The sequence below is a fragment of the Alligator sinensis genome, unplaced genomic scaffold, assembly GCF_000455745.1.
Source record: "Alligator sinensis unplaced genomic scaffold, ASM45574v1 scaffold849_1, whole genome shotgun sequence".
In the NCBI taxonomy this organism is placed as follows: domain Eukaryota; kingdom Metazoa; phylum Chordata; order Crocodylia; family Alligatoridae; genus Alligator; species Alligator sinensis.
Window position 1 is genome coordinate 173,810 of NW_005842271.1, and position 17,281 is coordinate 191,090.

At 39.4% G+C, this 17,281-nt stretch overlaps 1 protein-coding gene across 24 annotated transcripts in view; it reads right to left on the minus strand.

The window, feature by feature from the left end:
• EYA4 (EYA transcriptional coactivator and phosphatase 4) overlaps positions 1-17,281 on the minus strand; it is a 245,583-nt gene that overhangs the window by 104,376 nt on the left and 123,926 nt on the right. For 19 of the 24 annotated variants that reach the window (XM_025209220.1, XM_025209218.1, XM_025209210.1 and 16 more), the window contains one exon: positions 13,339-13,388. In XM_025209220.1, coding sequence (XP_025065005.1) covers positions 13,339-13,388 — 50 coding nt within the window. Of the gene's footprint in view, positions 1-13,338; positions 13,389-14,039; positions 14,185-17,281 lie in introns of all 24 variants that reach the window. The other 5 variants (XM_025209223.1, XM_025209224.1, XM_025209222.1 and 2 more) reach the window with 1 other exon arrangement.

A 17,281-nucleotide genomic window follows, 5' to 3' on the forward strand; every position in this document is an offset into this window, starting at 1 on the left:
GGCCACTACAAGGGTCTGTCTGCCTTCCTGTTTGAAAAGTGAATGTTAGTTCACTTTCTTACTATTTCAATCTATGTAGTTTTAAAAAACCCTTCAAAGATTGAGTCGATTCAGACTCAGGCTTTTTGACTTTCTGTCCTTAGCCCTGAAGTGCTGGGACTAGCAGGGGCCTCACCCAATGGGACAACAACCCCAGCAACACATCCCAGCACAGCTGACCTCCTCCAAAGATAACATCTGTTTATAGCCTCAGTTACAGCTAAACCCAAAACCCGCCGAAGACAAAGTATTTCAACTCTATACTAATATGCTTATCCAACATTTAAGAAACATCTTAACATAATCTAAATGCATGTAGAAAAACACATACACAGGGACATGCAGATGTGCATGTAAAAATCCTCGTCCTCTTTATAACTGAACACTTAATTTGTATATTTTGGGTACTCAAAGATGAGCATGCATGTACAAACAAACGCACTAGTGGGCTCATGGACTGGAATTAAGATTGAGAGATGTGCACAGTGAATTTCTCTCTCAATATTTCAGTGAGCTGGTAAAGTAAGTTATCAATTACTCTAACTGATTATTTACATACTTTTAAAATATTTAGTTAAAAACAATGAGACTGATTACTTTTTAAAAAGGTTAATCTATATGATTTATGCCTGTGCAAAGATATATAGGGATCGAGCTTCGAAACAGCTAAAGTTAAAACCAAGCACAATGTTACTCATAGATGCACTGTCAGGGTCCCATTAGAAATGTTCAGTGGGTGAGAGAGAACGCCTGATTCTATAGTCTGATGATTATGGCACTCAACTAACGCCAAGGTTCATGTTGATGCACTAAGGAACATAGAATATTTAGACAAAATGGAACAGCATGAGTAAAAGACATCAACTGCAGAACAGACAATAGGTCAGTAGATATGGATTTCACATGGAACGGGGAAGATGAAGATTGATATCCTTTAATCTAAATCAGGCAGAATTAGGGTGTGAGCATTACTGTATTTTCTCACATATAAGATGCCAACACAAAATGACACACACCCTGTTTTAGGATTGCAAAATGAAGAAAAGATTTTTTCTTTGAAAATACCAATAAGTAACTTAATATAATAATAAAATGCAAAGAAAGTTACATAAAACAAGTTACAAAATTCAAAAGAAAACCCAACTTTACACAGAGTAAGTTAGAAACTGCAAAAAACCACATGTGAGCTTCACAAGTACCTCACATCCCTCCTTGCAATATTGTGGTGTATCTCTACAACAGAAGCCATCCTACTGTAGCCAGCAGCGTATGGGCCTGTCACTGCCCCATTAAACCCTTAACTGCTGCTATTCACTCAGCAGCAGACCTCAAAGGAGCAGGAGTAGCTCTTTAAGGCTAGGGACAGACATTCAAAAAGCTGGATCCTGAATTGATTGAATCTTTGCATGTCATTGCTGCTGTGGCTGGGGTGGGGGCACAGCCAGATGTCAGTTGGCATGGCCCCCTGAGGCAAGGGAGGAAGGGAGGGGGTTTATTCCTCCCTCCGCCCACTATGCCCCTGGGGGATCTCAGTCAGGGTCTGCCAGCCCCAACTGCTACCTCCACCGATCGCTCCATGCACAGGGCAAGTGGTGGGATACACTCTTTTCCTGGCCCCTCCACCAGATACTGGGGACAGGGGGAAATAAACCATCTCCCTGTCCCCTTCACCTCAGGGAGCCATACTGGCCAGCCTCTGGCTGTGCCCCTGCCCCGCCACTGGAGCAGCAAGTGACCATGACAGGGCAGCAGCACCTCTCATGGTTTCCCAGGAGCTCAAGCCTCTTCCTGGTGAGGGGGTTCTGCTGTGGGTGGGGCGGAGCTGGACAGGTAGAGCTGCTGCAGACTGTGCAGGGCAAGTGGCACCACTGGGGCTTGGAGGGGTGGCCATAGCCCCCCAAGCATTCCCTAGCACCACTGCTGCTCACCCTGTGTAGTCTATGGCAGCTCTGACCACCCCTCCCCCCAGGAAGAGGGTTGCACTTCCCAGGTAAGGCTCTAGTTTAACTTAAACCAGGAAAGGGTCTGGGACAGAAGTTTCATAAACTGATTTGAGCTCAGTTAAGTCTGATATACTATATTCAACCAGGTTTATCGCAAATGCGTTTCAGCCATTTTGAAACTGGTTTATGTGCACTGAACTTCTGTTCTGTTACAGGTTTAAAACAGTTTCTGATCACTTAAACTGGTTTATGTGTAACTTCTGTTCCTAGCCTAAGTAAAAGAGCGGAAGTGGGGGTGGGGAGAACCAGAGGTGAAGCAAACTCTGCTGGTACCCTCAGAAGAGTGGGAAGGAGGAGGGAGCGGGGAATATGGTATTGTATGAACATTGGAGAGGTTGGGGGGGTGCTTATCTGTTCTGGCTAGGCTGCCTGTTCTCTGATCCAGGCTGTTGTGAGCCAGAGGCAGCCTGGCCATAGACAGTGACATCTTTATCTCTGCCCAGGGCTTCTGTGAGCTGTCTGCAACTCCAGCTGGGGACAAACTCCCTGCAGCAGCCCTGAGATGTAGGCTTCCTAGGGGGCACCCAGGGCTAGTGCCTGCTCAACACTCTGCCTTGGCTCAAAGTTAAAAAGCATTACCATATTTTCTCATATATAGTGTACACCCAGGTATTTGCAGCTTGTTTTTACAGAAAAAGATGTGGGTTTTATGTGAGAAAATATGGTAGTCCCTTACATCTCAGGTGAGCATCCTAATCAGTAAATTAACAGTTATTTATTCTTGGAGAGGTAAGTCTCTCTCCAAGTTTGGCCTGAAATTCCATCTCTGTCTAAAGTACCATATCCATTTCTGTGGAAAATACTTATTTTGTCAAATCAATAAATATTTAGTTATAAAATTCCCAATCAGTTTTACTATTAAGGAGCAGATTTATCTTCAATCCACTACCTTCCACAGAAGCTCAAAGGCAAGAGTTAGCAATTATTTAATTTACTAAATTAAAGGGTAATAAATATGTGCTCTTTGTGATCTCAACTGTGTTTTCTTCTTAACAGGTGTCTACAGCCAAAAACACTTTCAAAATTAGGATCTATGTCAGGCTCAACAGAGGCTCATAAAGATCCCAGTTCAGCACAGTACATGCTTAAAATACCATGAATAGTGCCCTTGAAATAAAAAAAGAAATGGATAATTTAATTCAATACATTACTTTATACATTTTGGCAGCGTAAAAAAAATGTTGTGACCTTGTATTCAAATTGAAATAACACATTCATATTCGGCTGTCAGTGTTCTGTAGCAGAGATGAAAAGGCTATAAAAGTGATAGGGGATGTTGTCTTCTGTCCAGGTAAAGACAAATTCAATTTACAGATTAAAACTAAAATAATCCATTTGTCAATGCCATTTGATAATACCATTTGCTTTCTTGTGAGCTGATAAAGGCAAAATGGTAAATGCCAAGAACTTTTTCTTTACAGGCATGTATTTGGAAGTATCCAATTAAAAAAAATCAGAACCATGAAATATTTCATATAATGGATAATTCACTTATTCCATGGGATGTAAACACATTTTACAATATGCTCTTGAAGGCTGACAGAATTTTTGTTAAGGAAAAACTGAACAATGTATTACAACCCTTTATATTTAAAAGCTGCAGCATGCATTGTGTGAATTATATTCTAGTATCTACTGCAACTCACTTATAGAAGGGTAAAATTTCATTGAGATACAATGAGAAATCTTATAATATGTTTTCTATTTGTCAGAGGTTTTTCTCTTACCTCTAAATATAACATATCTTTCCTGTTTCTTAAGTGGTTCTGTAGTTGCTGTCGGCCATTTCTTTTCATATTGCAGTAATTAGTTTAACATTTCTGACACAACCTGTCCTTGTGTATCACATGGTATTAACCAATAGACCATAGTGTATCAATGGTATTTGAGCTTCACCTAACTGAGCTTCACCTAACTAATTAATTACTAAATTAATTTTGATGTCACAATTTTTTACCAATTGGACATGAATATCTACAAATCTATGACAGATCATAACTATCTAAGGATATATGAGACGTATTTAACATATGTCTCCTATTTTTCTTCTTCCTTAAAAGCTTTCCCATGGCCTGATCTAAAGTTCACTCATATTAATGGGAGTCTTAACACTGATTTAACTGACTTTGGATCAGCCCCAAAAATTATTTACAAAGTGGAAAAGAGAGATTTTTTGCATAACTTTAATAAAGAGAAAAACTTTTTGTGATAGATCTCAAATGTATAAGATGACCATAAAATTTTTTGAGTAAAGCTACATATTATATTTCAAGAATTGTTAACACAAGCTACTCAAATTTCTCTCAATGATGTCATCAACAACCATTTGTTTGTACTCTACATAGATTACAGTAATTTATGTAAATATACCACATATATTTTAGAACTCTTTGGGGCAGTGGTGACATGTACAGGGTGCACATGCACCTGCCGAGATTGTCAGTGCATCCCCTGCGATCAGCCACTGCCTCCAGCAGCACCTGTGGGCACTTGCACCTCTCCTCTCCCCACCTCCCCCACCACTGACACTGCCACAGCTGCCTGTGGGAGCTCCCCACTTGCTGTTGTGCTGCCCCCATTGCCACCACCTATGGGCGGTCGCCGTGCCCCCCCAGCCTCTGAGGACACACGTTGTTCATGCTTTGGGGGCTATCCAAAGCCCCCCAAAATCAATGTAAAGACTGGTTGCCTTTGGAACAGGTCTGGATTCCCACCCCCCCCCCCCCCCCCAATGTGGTAATGACATGAAAGTTAAATTTTATGTAAAAACCCAGAGGTCAGAGCTCTCACCTAAGAAATGAGAGGCCTGGGTTTAGTTCTTTCTCAGTCTGATGATATTCAAGCCCACATCTCCCACTCTAAGGACAATGCTCTAACCACTAGGCCCCAGGCAAGACCAGAACACGGGGATATGAGAAGATACTTTCTACTCCTTCTGTTCTATAAAAATGAATGGAGCAAGAAAGAGGGGTGGGAGGGAGAGATCTTGACAAGAGGGAGTATGACTCTGCAACCTAGAGTTGAAGAAATTTACTTGGAAGTGGAGAGAACATAAGAAATGCCATACTAGGTCAGACCAATGGTCCATCTTGCCCACTATCCTGTCCCTGAGAAGGGCAGAAGTGGATGCTATACAGAACCACGTATCTCTATAGTGATCTGTCACCTACCATTTATTGGTTTAGAGATGCCACAGGAAACAGCTCCAACCATTCTGTTCAATATCCATTAACAGATCCATCATCCATGAATTTATCCAGTTTCTTTTTTAACCTAGCAGTCTCCACCACCTCCTGTGGCAATTAATTTCACAAGTTAACTTCACATTGCATAAAAAGTACTTTCTCTTGTTAGTTTTAAATCTGTCACCAAGGCTAGAGACAGACATTCAAAAAGCCTGAGCCTGAATTGATTAAATCTTTCCAGATTTAAATCTAACCTGGCTAGGCTAAATCAGTTTTGTAGCCAGACAGACAACCCAGAAATGCAGGCACATGCCTGCAGTGGCTCAGGAGAGAAGCTGGGGGGCGCTAGAGCAGTCCTCCCTTCCTTCCACACCATGGAGCTGAGAGGGGCATGGCCAGACCCTGGCAGGATGCTCCAATTAGCCCAGCAGGGAATTGATAACAGTTTATCACCCAATTAAGAAAACAACAGAGGGACATTAACAGCTACTTGTTGATTTTGCCTGCTGATTCTACTTGTTGATTCAGCACGGACCATAGCCAGCATGTGGTCTGCTAGCTAATACACAGATATCTCTCAGCAAGGCAGAGGGGAGGAGGGAATTCCTGCTTAGCAGGAAGTGGTAAGGGGGAGGGGAAGGGGGAAAGCAGCCCACAGTCTCTGGAGCTCCAGCCAGAGAGAAGAGGGGGAGGGCCAGTCCTGCTGTGGAGCAGAGAGCCCCACCCAGCCCAGAGAGCATGCTGGGATGCTGGAGGTTTCTGGTTTATCTTAAACCAGCAACGGGTCTGGGATAGACATTGCATAAACTGGTTTGAGCCAAGTCAGTTAAGTCTGATACTACATTCAACCAGGTTTATCTTAGACCAGTTTTAGGCATTCTCAAACTGGTTTATGTGCACTGAACATCTGCTCTGTTACAGGTTTAAACCAGTTTATGATCACTTAAACCAGTTTATGTGTAATGTCTGTCCCTAGCCCTACTAATTTCAGTGGGAGCTCTCCTCTTCTACTATTCTGTGACTTAATGAACAACAGTCCCTTATTCACTTGGTCTATAGCCTTCATGATTTTATAGACCTCTATTATATGCCCTTCAGCCTTCTCCTTTCCAAACTAAAGAGTCCTTTACTTTTTAGTCTCTCCTGTTATGGGAGATCTTGGTTATGGTACATGCTCCCAGAACTTCTGATCTTAGCCAAAATGCCAAGATTCAAGGACTTATTCAATGACTGATCCATTCAAAATGCATAAGCCTTCCTGGAAGCAGTGACAAGAACCCATATCTCCTCCCCACCATGTAAATACCCTAATTACTAAGCTATTGAATCATGATTCCCTCTTGCTTTTTCTCTCTCTGGCCTCATGAATACTGAATTTATTTCCTTTCCAGCAGTACAACTTGAACAGGAGGGATGAAGAGTGTGCCCAGCCATCCCACCCAAGATTGCCCCTAACCTTATGCTTAAGGCATTCTTCAGCTAAGCTATTACATAAAAATAGCTGTTACATAAAAAGTGGTAGGCACTATCTTCTCTTCTCACTGTGTTTTTTGAATGAAAGTAGTTGCAGTTGCTGGGCTTGGGGCTGAACTCAATGCTTGTTGGTGTGTGTTAGGCATGCTCCAAACACTCCTAAAGACCAGGCCCTTCCAAGGACTTAGGCATAGGGATGGCTAGTCCATGCATCCAAAATGGCCATGCGATAGATGTTGAACTGCTCAGTCCAGCTAGATGGCAGTGGTTCTGGACATTCAGTGAACCAGTATTCTAGGCATTTAGGCTGATAAAAGACATCACTTTTGTTCTGTGATAAAAAATGTTAATGGTAGCAGAAAGACCAAGCCAGCAGACATTCATGACTTCTGTCATGCCACAAATGACCCAAATTGTGGCCATGACAATAATTTTTAAAAGATGTGTGCCACTTTTTTGCAGCAGATGTATTTGCTTCATGTTGGGAAAGCAAGGGCATCCTGGAGCTGCTGGTTCTCTCCAGCTATCCTGGGTAAGTGCTCTCAGGGCTTCAGTGGCCCTACCCTGTGTGGCTCAGGAATTCCCCAGCAAGACTGCTTGTCCAGCTTACCTGCTTGCAGACTGAGACCCCCCACTTATCCACCAGGGGATTCTCTGGATGTATGTATCATGCTGCTACACCCCAAATGGAGCCTACCTCTCTAAATAGGGGAACCCTAGTTTTCATAAAATAGGTGAAATGCTTTTATTTTTAAATCTTGTTTGCAAAGGCATGCCCCAGTCAATTCCCCCTTTTGCAGCTACACCACAGGGTGAGGCCCCTAAAGCCTTAAGAGCGGGAGGTGCCTGACCCTACAGGACAACAGCTAATGTCCTAGCACAGCTGATCCCACTCTCAAGACAACATCTATTTATATTTTGGTAGTAAAAATATAAGCACTTTGCAGTTAGGCAGGGGTTCTAAAGCTTGCCCTCTGGAACATAGGTCTTTAAAATCTACCTTATTTCCACTTTAGGCATCTAAATCATTTTGTGAAATTGGACCTAAATATGAACTAAATTTCTCATAAATAATAGACATATTTAGACATTTAATCAATCATAAATATACATATTTATTCATAATGTGATACAAAAAATCCTTAACCCACAAAATGTAATAATATTAAATGGGGAAAATGTATTTAGATTTTTGCAAGTGTCTGTATTGACTGAAAAGCCAAGCTACAGGTGAATGGTTTACAATGCTGAGTCATTTCACTGACTTACAGACATTTTGAAGCATATATCTGATTGCTGATTGAAATTATTGGCTCCCACTTTTCACAACCACTTGCATCGCTTGTCATTTTCAATTTACTCGCTTCTCATACTTTTCATACAAAACATCTGTGCTGTTATATCTCTTCCTTTGTAAACTTCCTTATAAAAACATGATATACTGACAGTTGCAAAGCTATTTCCCTGGCCACTGCACATTTTTATTCTGTATTTATTCCTTTCTGGAATTAAATAATTTTGGAGCAAAATGAGACATTATTCTAAAAACAAAACCAACTATTTCATGACCATTCCTTCACTTATTTCAGGTATATATACACTTTCCTTGTAATAACTTAGTTCTTTGACAGCTAAATTATCATGGTCTTTTTAACAATGCCAAGGAGAAGTAGAATGCTCTGCAATAAATGATTGAGGCAGCCACAGTTTCTGCAAACAAGGGAATGCAGGAACAGGTATGTCCATACAATCCCAGGGGGTACATCATGAGGGTGACAGAGGGAAGAAGTGGGGACAAACACAACTCACAGAAAAACTTACCACTAGGTTTTAAAATATGGAAGGCTGCTCCTCATGGGTGGAGCAACTGTGGCTGAAGTTCACACTTTGGGGAGATGTCACTCTATTTCTGTGTCATCAAAAATGAGGTTTTGGGGGGCATTCAACATGGGCATGTGTGGCAAAAAACGAGATGGCATCTCCCCTCAACCGCAGTGAACTCCAGCTGCTGCTTCTGCATGATGCCCACTCCTGGATCCAGAGAAAGTACAGGGAAAGGGGTGAGGGGGACTTCCCTGGGCACTATGCCTCTGGGTGTGACAGTCACTTTGTTGCCTTCTTGTGACTGACAGAAGACAACATCTTAGGACAACATCTCTGTTCCACTTGACTTTTTCATTTAAAAATTAAATAGGAAATGGTAAAGGGGTAGAAGGGATACCAAGACAGTTCATGTGACAAATACATGTAACTAAAATTACTCTTTTTAGCTTGTAGTATCTAGATGAACCTTGGCAGTCAAAGATCCATCATGTTTCTGTGAGGAACTTTGTGAGAAATTATGGGTTGTTTTTTTTTAAACCACTCTATGTATTTTTACAAGTAAATTTAAGAGCAGCCAACCTCCATCCACCGGCCACAAATTTTCCAATTTTATTTATAAAGGCCAGCCCACCACACAGAATTGCAGAGGAAAAAGGGCTTTATAGTTTTGCTTTTCAGAATTCCTCATGCAAGGAAGAAGAAAATCTGTGACTTTCAACTAACAGAGTTTTCTGCCCAGTTAATCAAGACCAAAAAACAGGAGTTCTTCTCCCATATCTAATGGATTTTGAGACATCAACAGGAGTCACAAGCCCAAACTCAGCTCTTGACAAAGTCATAGTTCTAGGGCTACCAAACTGTGGCTTTTTCTACAACTCTCCCCTCGATGGAGATGCAAAAACAGAGCAGAGAGAAGAAAGCATCAGTGAGACAAGAAGTCCCTAAACTCACTTGACTAAAACTGTATAGAGCCCTTGCTGATGAGCTTCCGTGGATTAAATGTAAGAATAAAGCATTCCACAGAAATGAAATTCCTCCTTTCATAGGTACAGGCTCCCCTCTATACATGAATGCAGAAAGGCACATGGGGATCTCTGCAGGTTCCATTTACAAATCTACCTCTGTTCAGACTATGACATATTCTGGGGACTCACTTATTTTATACACATTGGGCATTTCTACATGTGTCCCTACGGCACTGTTGTTACTGTGTTACTTCCTTTTGGAAGTACTAAATGATGGCACAGTAACAGCCCTGCCACTACACCATGCTGGAGGCGCATGGTTGCTTTTAGGCCCTACACTGCTGTAGCAACACACTATAATGAGGGAGCACATTGCTATGGTATTGTAGCCAGATGCTACGTCACTGTAGTGTGTTGCTACAGCAATGTAGCATCACGTGTATATGCATCCACTGGGCACATCTACACGTGTGCTTTAATGTGCAGTAGCCCATTAAAGTGGCATGTCAAAAACCAAGCTAAGACATGAATGCACAGTGGAATAGGCTACTGCAAATTAAGCATCACTTAAAAAGCAAGTGCTTTCACTGCTGTGCATTAGCAAAGCCTAATGTGCATTTCTTTAGTACCTCATATTGGAAGTACTAAATTTAATGTGCATTAGTAAAAGCACATTAATGCATGTATAGACACTCCCACTGAATAACATGTTTTATCCTGCAAGGTCTAGTTTGGTTTGGGAAGAAAGAGAGATATAGCAGGCACATGGTTTGGTTAATAACATGTCATAACCACATAATCCTGTATCAAAATGTGGCACAAGTTTCTTCTCCATTCTAATGGGAAACAATTAAGTTAATGTTATCCTCTATTATGGCATAACTCAGTGTTTATTCATATTGCATTACATTTATTATTGGTTGCCCCTCCTGTGTCAGAATCAGATTAAGTTAAATTCAGGATATAAATACAGGTAGCATGGGTTGTGCAGATATATATTACATACACTGCATCAATGAACTGCATCTCCAAATTACTTACAAAGTATTTAATGTATTTAGAACAGTGTTCTATGTACTATCTCTGGTTCTGCCACTGGCTTACGCGTCTTGGAAAGTACACCTGTTGGCAAGTCATAACTTCTCTCTATTTTAACAGTAGTGTCTACAACAATGACAGGCAGTTACCATTTATCATGTTTGGGTTAGCTACCAAACCTTGTAGTAGAGAATTCAGTTTTTAAAACAAAAGGAAAGAAATTCATAATATACATACAACCACATGGCATTTAGCCAAACTGCTCCCAAGAAATTCAACTAGAATTTGTGTAATTAAATCCTTATGTAGCATTCAAAAATACATGTTTCAAAATGTGTGTGTGACTGAGATATTAAAGCTTTATGCATCCTTTTTGTGTGTGTTTATATGTGCAGAGAAACATTCCATCTACCACATTTGCAAATCTTTTAACTGTGGTTTCTTACTTACGTATGTGGATATACATCTGTCAAGTTAACAACCATTTTGGATAAACAAAAAAGATTGATATTGATGTTTGAGCTTTATCACACATACTTCTATGTGTTATTCTTTATACATACTGATATACTGCAAAGGTTAGTAAATTCCCTTTACCCAAATTTACTAGTCACATCTGTAGCTTGAATGTTTCTTTCCATAAGAGGAACCAAGGCCAAGCAAGACAAAGAATTTGCTGATACACACGTCACTCCAAGAATTCTCCTGACAAAGTTCCCACACCCAATTTAATTACTTCCCTACTGTAAAAACACTTTCCATCTGCATTTATTGTAATAGTTTCAAATCCAAAACCAACACACTATAAAGCTAGCTAAATAAATGAATGATATTGGCCTTAGGTCCCAAGCCAGGAGCTGTTCTATAAGGCAATGTCTCCAGCATTCATTTTTATGCTGATGTTTCAATTTATCTGCAATGTTTTCACTTAAGACTTGTTTAGAAAAGAATGATCTTGCTCCAGGCTATAAAATTTTGTGTGCTATAGCAGTGCCCTCTAGCACCAGTCTAATCAAAGGTCTGTCAATGATTCTTTTGTAAGATCACAGTTGCATTGCATGTCAGCTTGTGACATAAAAGCTTGCTTCAGGCTGTGTGCACAGCATTACAAACTCACAGACTAGGACCATTTACTTAAACTATATCTGATTTTAAATACATTTCATTTCTTTAAGCTAAATGGTACAAAATTAAAAAAGCGTTTTTTCCCCTCAACAATTTATTTTTCTTTTCTTTTTTAAAGATCTTTTTATCAGATATATAAATTGAATCATTCACAGTGAAGATTTCTTTTGCACTTGGAAGAAAAAAAATAGATATACTGTATTTAATATAATGAATAACCATAATCAGTTCATCTGTCATCAGAAACCTTATGATGTCACAAGGATAATGAAGCTATCGTGAAGTGAGCTAAGGCTTGTCATAATATCAAGCCGCGATCCAGCAAAGCACATGAGCATGTAACTTCTAAGTGCATGAATACTCTCACACTGAAATTACACAAATGTTCAGGACCCTAATGCCATTGGAAGTACTTATATATTTTTTAAATGGTAACATTTTTTAAATCAAACACGGCAGAGAAGGAGACAAAACTTAAACCATGATTAAATAAGAATTAGATATCCAAAACTGTTCCCACTGAAGTCAATAGAAAAATTACTATTAATTTCAATAGAATCAAGATTGGACAATGAATTCAGCATTAAACCATGTGTGTACAACTCCCAATGATCCCAATGGGAGTTGTAAGTATGCAAATGAAGAACATGAAAAGGAAATCAAAGAACTTCAGATGTACCGTACAGCTCTATTCATAGCCAGTCCACTGTCCTTAAATTTTACTGGTGGCTCCTAAGCAGGAAAACATGTTGCATACATAAAAATGGAGATACTAAGATGTAAGTATGGTGAAAGATGGGGTTTCAGTACTGTTTCTAAATGTCTTAGCTTTGGCGTTCCAATAAGATTATTATGACTTTAGGTTGGTGTGGTTTTTTTCCCCCCTTTTATTATTAAACTCTTTATATCTCTGTGAAACTGAAATATGGATCTTGTAAACATGTAGGACATAATGGCAGGTTATAAAACTGTTTTGCACCATGCAATTTGGACAAAACCATGCCTTGTGGCATAACATTTTGGTAGTGCACGTGCTGGAAGATGCATTTGTAGTATTCATTTTTCACTTGTTCAAATACAGCCAAGAATTAGCTACCTCATTTAACTTAAACTAATTTCCTTCTCTACGTAGACATAAACTTAGGAAACTGTGTTTAGAACATACTTTTTTAAAGAAAGTGTGATACTTTCATAACAAGAACAGCAGCATGTGTTCCACACAAAAAGAAAAAAAAAGGAAAGAAAAACACGGGTAAGACAGCCTTTACCGGAATAAAAACTGAACTGCTAACTTTGAAAGTAAACAGTAATACTAAAAAAATTGCAACAATCAGAGGTGTACAGAAGGATGAGGAAAGAAAAAAGACCTGAATTACAGACTTTTACTACAATATTTATCATTTTTAACTGAGATTTTTCTTCTAAACTGAAGGGGACTATTCAACCTTACGGCAGTCAGAACCGTTTCTACCCCACATTCATCCCCACTCTTAATACTTATCCGTAATTGGAAAATAACAATGCTGCCTCCAGGGTGGAATAGATTTAAAAATAATCTATCCACACTTGTTGACTCTTTGCAAAAATAATCTCTCAAACTCTCTTGCTATGTATCTGTAACCCTACTTCATACAATTACATGCCAACATTCTCTAGTCATTAAGTATCTGCCCTTCGTTACTGTACCTGGAATTCTGAGGCTCTGAAACATCTGATTCTGTGCACGTTTTCTTTACCTGCAAAAGCAAAATGATTGCCAGTTACTCTCATATGAAAACACAACTTCCTCACTCACAGTTCATGCACTTACATCGCTTAAAGTGGATACAGCTCTGCTCACCATGATCTCTATAAAATACTTCCCGCATTTTACAGCAGCAGTATGCAGTACTAAACAGTGTGTTTCATTATTATCCCATGAACAGCTGCCAACTGCACTTCCCTAGACTCCATTAGTATGTAAAATGTTCAGCTAAAATAGCTTGGGAGTAGTCTAACTAGGAACAAAGAAACCAAAGAACCAGGTTCCCCACTTAGAAACTAGAAAGCCATACTGTTCTCAGTTCAGTAAAGAAATGTTTTCCCAATTGATACTGCCTCTGTTTCCTGCTAAAGCTCACAATAATAAACACCAGATTCTGGGGCAAAGTGCAGTGTTAGCTAAATAATTCATACATTAATTTTCATTTTCTGAATCTGGTAACTGTGTTTAATGTATTTTGTAATACATCAATGAACTTCAAATCTCTTAGACACATTTTTCAGACATATCCATAGTACATAATTATATATGCTATACTTCATGCTTCAGATTCCTGTTTGGGATGAAATACTGTTAACTAATTAAAGGACAAGACTTCCTCCCCCAACACACACACACTTTTTACCTAAAAATATAATCTTTTCTAGATCTATATCACTCAGCTCTTCTGGATCTTGTACAAGGATTTAATTTCACTCTATGGTAATTTAAATTTCAGGAACTTTTCTGCAGAGACAGACCTTTTGCTTGCAAGTGTTTGAATGTATAACCTAAGGAATTGGTGGAGATTTCAAAAAGTTTTAAATCCATATATGCATATACAGAAACACTTGAACTTATTTATGCTTAAAGAACACTACCCTTATTACTAAATAAAAGTTACATAACTCATTCAGTTCCTTACATCAAGAGATCTTGTGCTATCAATTCATCCTTTAAAAAATGTCTGTAACAGTGGGAATCTTAAACACCTAACACTCCTAACTTCTAAAAAGTCAATGGAGAAACTCTCATTGACCTCACTGTACATAGAATTAAGTCAAGGTTGGCAACGTATTTAAAAATCACACGTAAAGATTCTGTGGGGATACTAGTGCCACATTACTGAAATATACGTCAGCAAAAGGATGGTTCTAGAGGCATTTTATTTTCCTTTTATTTTTCTGGCTCTTAAAAAATAATCACACTGTGCCTATAGTAATTTATATTGAACATTTTTCAGTAGCAATAATGGAAATTTTCTTTTGGTGTTAATTTAACAGCACCATTATTATTGTAATGAGAGCCAACTGAAAATAATAAACCAAAACAATAACAAATAAAAACCATCTGCTTTAAAATCAGTTTCGTTTTGCTTAATTTTTGTCAAAAACTTACTCCAGCAAACATGAATATCTGATTAGTCAGTTTACTTTATTTTCAATATGTGGACCTTTCCATCCTATTCCCACCTTTCTCTCCATCTCAGTATGCAGTGACATGTACAGTAAAGCTTCAACACAGTTTTGAGAACAAAGGCACCTCTTACAAATATTCAGATAAAAATAGCATTGTAAATATGCAATTATACTTTGTACCATTATACTTTGCTTATTGAAGAAAAATTAGATGTGGAATGCAAGCAAAAAAATAATATGGAACACAAAAATACAGCCAAATATGAAGTAAAATAGACAAAATTTATCTGCCTCAAGCTACAAGCAACAACAATCCAGTACTTAAAGCCTAAATCCTATTTTGCCTAAAGGTGTCTAGGGTGAAGTTAAACATTGAACTTAGACTATACTAATGGAACTTAAAACATCCACATATTAAACTTGTTAACTCTGAGCATCTAAAAGTTACTTCAGGCAAGAGTTAACTCTGGGCCATATTGCCTTGCTCATGGTAAGGTAACTTCAATTTTCTCCACAGAAATAAAACAAGCAATTTGCAGTCATCAAACATCTTGTATATCCTGGCTTCTAGCCACACCTCTGCTTGCTGGCCCTCTAGTGGCAAGTCAGAGCTGCAGTCAAGAAACTTGTATTACCCTTTAAGGTACAGACAGAAGTGACAATTTTCACCTGATCTGGCCACAGAAAGCCATTAATGGAATACGAGATAGATAATGCAGATCAGAGATAAACCTGCCCCGGAGTAGCATAACCTTAAGCCACCTAAAGTGTGTTTAAAACTAATTTCAGGTGCTACTGTGTGGGCAAACCAGGCGTTAAGAGTTCCAGGAACCACCTAAAATTAATGTGTAACACGGCTCTAAGTGTGAGATGTAACTTCACCCTTATTGCTACTTATGCATCTAATCATAGCCAGTAAAGAGGGTTTTTTGTCACAAATTTGAAGAATTTGTATCTTGTTCTACCTATGGGGCTAAAATGTTATCCTTCTGAACATGCTCAGAAGGCACTTATGGCTACCTATGCTCTGACCATCCTATTCCGCCTAGGTAGGTATGTATCTGCATGTATCTGCATGTAAGTCCCATGGTCAGACTAGATAACCCGATAAAAGGATTAGAAGTGGTACATCCTTCCTAGGCTAGAGTTTTGTATTGAGCTACTTGTGTATTCTCTGAATAAGCTTCTAGGAATGCTCTGAACCATATGGAACTAGGAGCTTAAGCAGAATTTAGATATTTCCAAGGTTTAATTTGGATCAAGAATCAGCAATCTATGGCGTGCAGGCCAGATCTGACCCACAGAACCTTTGGAACCAGCCTGTGGCCATGATGCACCAGTGGGATTTAGAGATGGGGGATGCCTTTTGTGGGCACTTTCCCAGCATCACTGAGGGAAAATCTGCCAGCTGCAGGTGCTTGCTCCATGCTGCCTGGGAGACAAGTAGTAGTGAAGGTAAGGTCCTAGTGCATATGCAGTACCTATCTCCAACCTGGAATGGGTTATTACAGCCCACAGCCACAGATTATAAGAGTTTAGATGGAAGTGAGGAGTATAAGTGGCTTGTTTGGATCCTCAGAGCTTTCAAATGCTGCTTAAAATGAGCAGTAGCACAGGTCTAGCTGTCAAGGAATCTTTCCAAGCCAAAATGGAGGCACCTAGCTGGTTTTGCATCTGCTGAGTGTATTTTATGACTCAGAAGCCTAAATTCTCCACAAATCATATTATGGTGCCTTAGAAGTCAATTAGGATCTGAATCAGATCATCTCATTAGAACGGAATAAAAATGATGTGGCTGAAAAACAATCACCCTATTGTGCCTATAAAATGAATATGAATATTTAATTCAAAAATTTACATATATTAGTAACATTTTGTACTCTATTACGGAAATTGTCTAGCCTCTCCTAATATTTTGTGAAATATCACTTTTCCAGTTGTTTTCCATTCTTCTGTTTTTAATGCAGTTATCATCAGCGACTGTCATGTTTTGACTAGGGGGATTGTCTCCTTTCAAATATGAAGTGACATCATCAGATGAAGCCACTGACTTAATCTACATACATGTAAAGTGACATAATGTCCTTTGGTTGGCAGAATGACAGAAACAGAAAGACAGACAGAGTACATGCTGTATTCTAATGCTGCTTGAATGCAGTACTGTGGACATAAACAGTAGATTACTGTTACAAGTAACCCAAGACATTAATTATGCAATTCCTTTGCTGTATACATTAAAAATAGAAAAATGCATTTCTCATAAATAGGGACCTACCTAATTCATGGATGCTGCATCCAGATTTCACAGTCTTTATATGGCATCAGGTGCCATTTTCCTGGTGGAGTGCAGTGGGCCCCCCCCACACCTCTGATTGCCCCAGGGGCCCTGGAAGTCCTGCCCTGTCCTGGAGGACTTCCAGGGCCTCTCTGCCAATCAGAGAAGTGGGGGGAGGGGGCTGCCAGGCTCTAC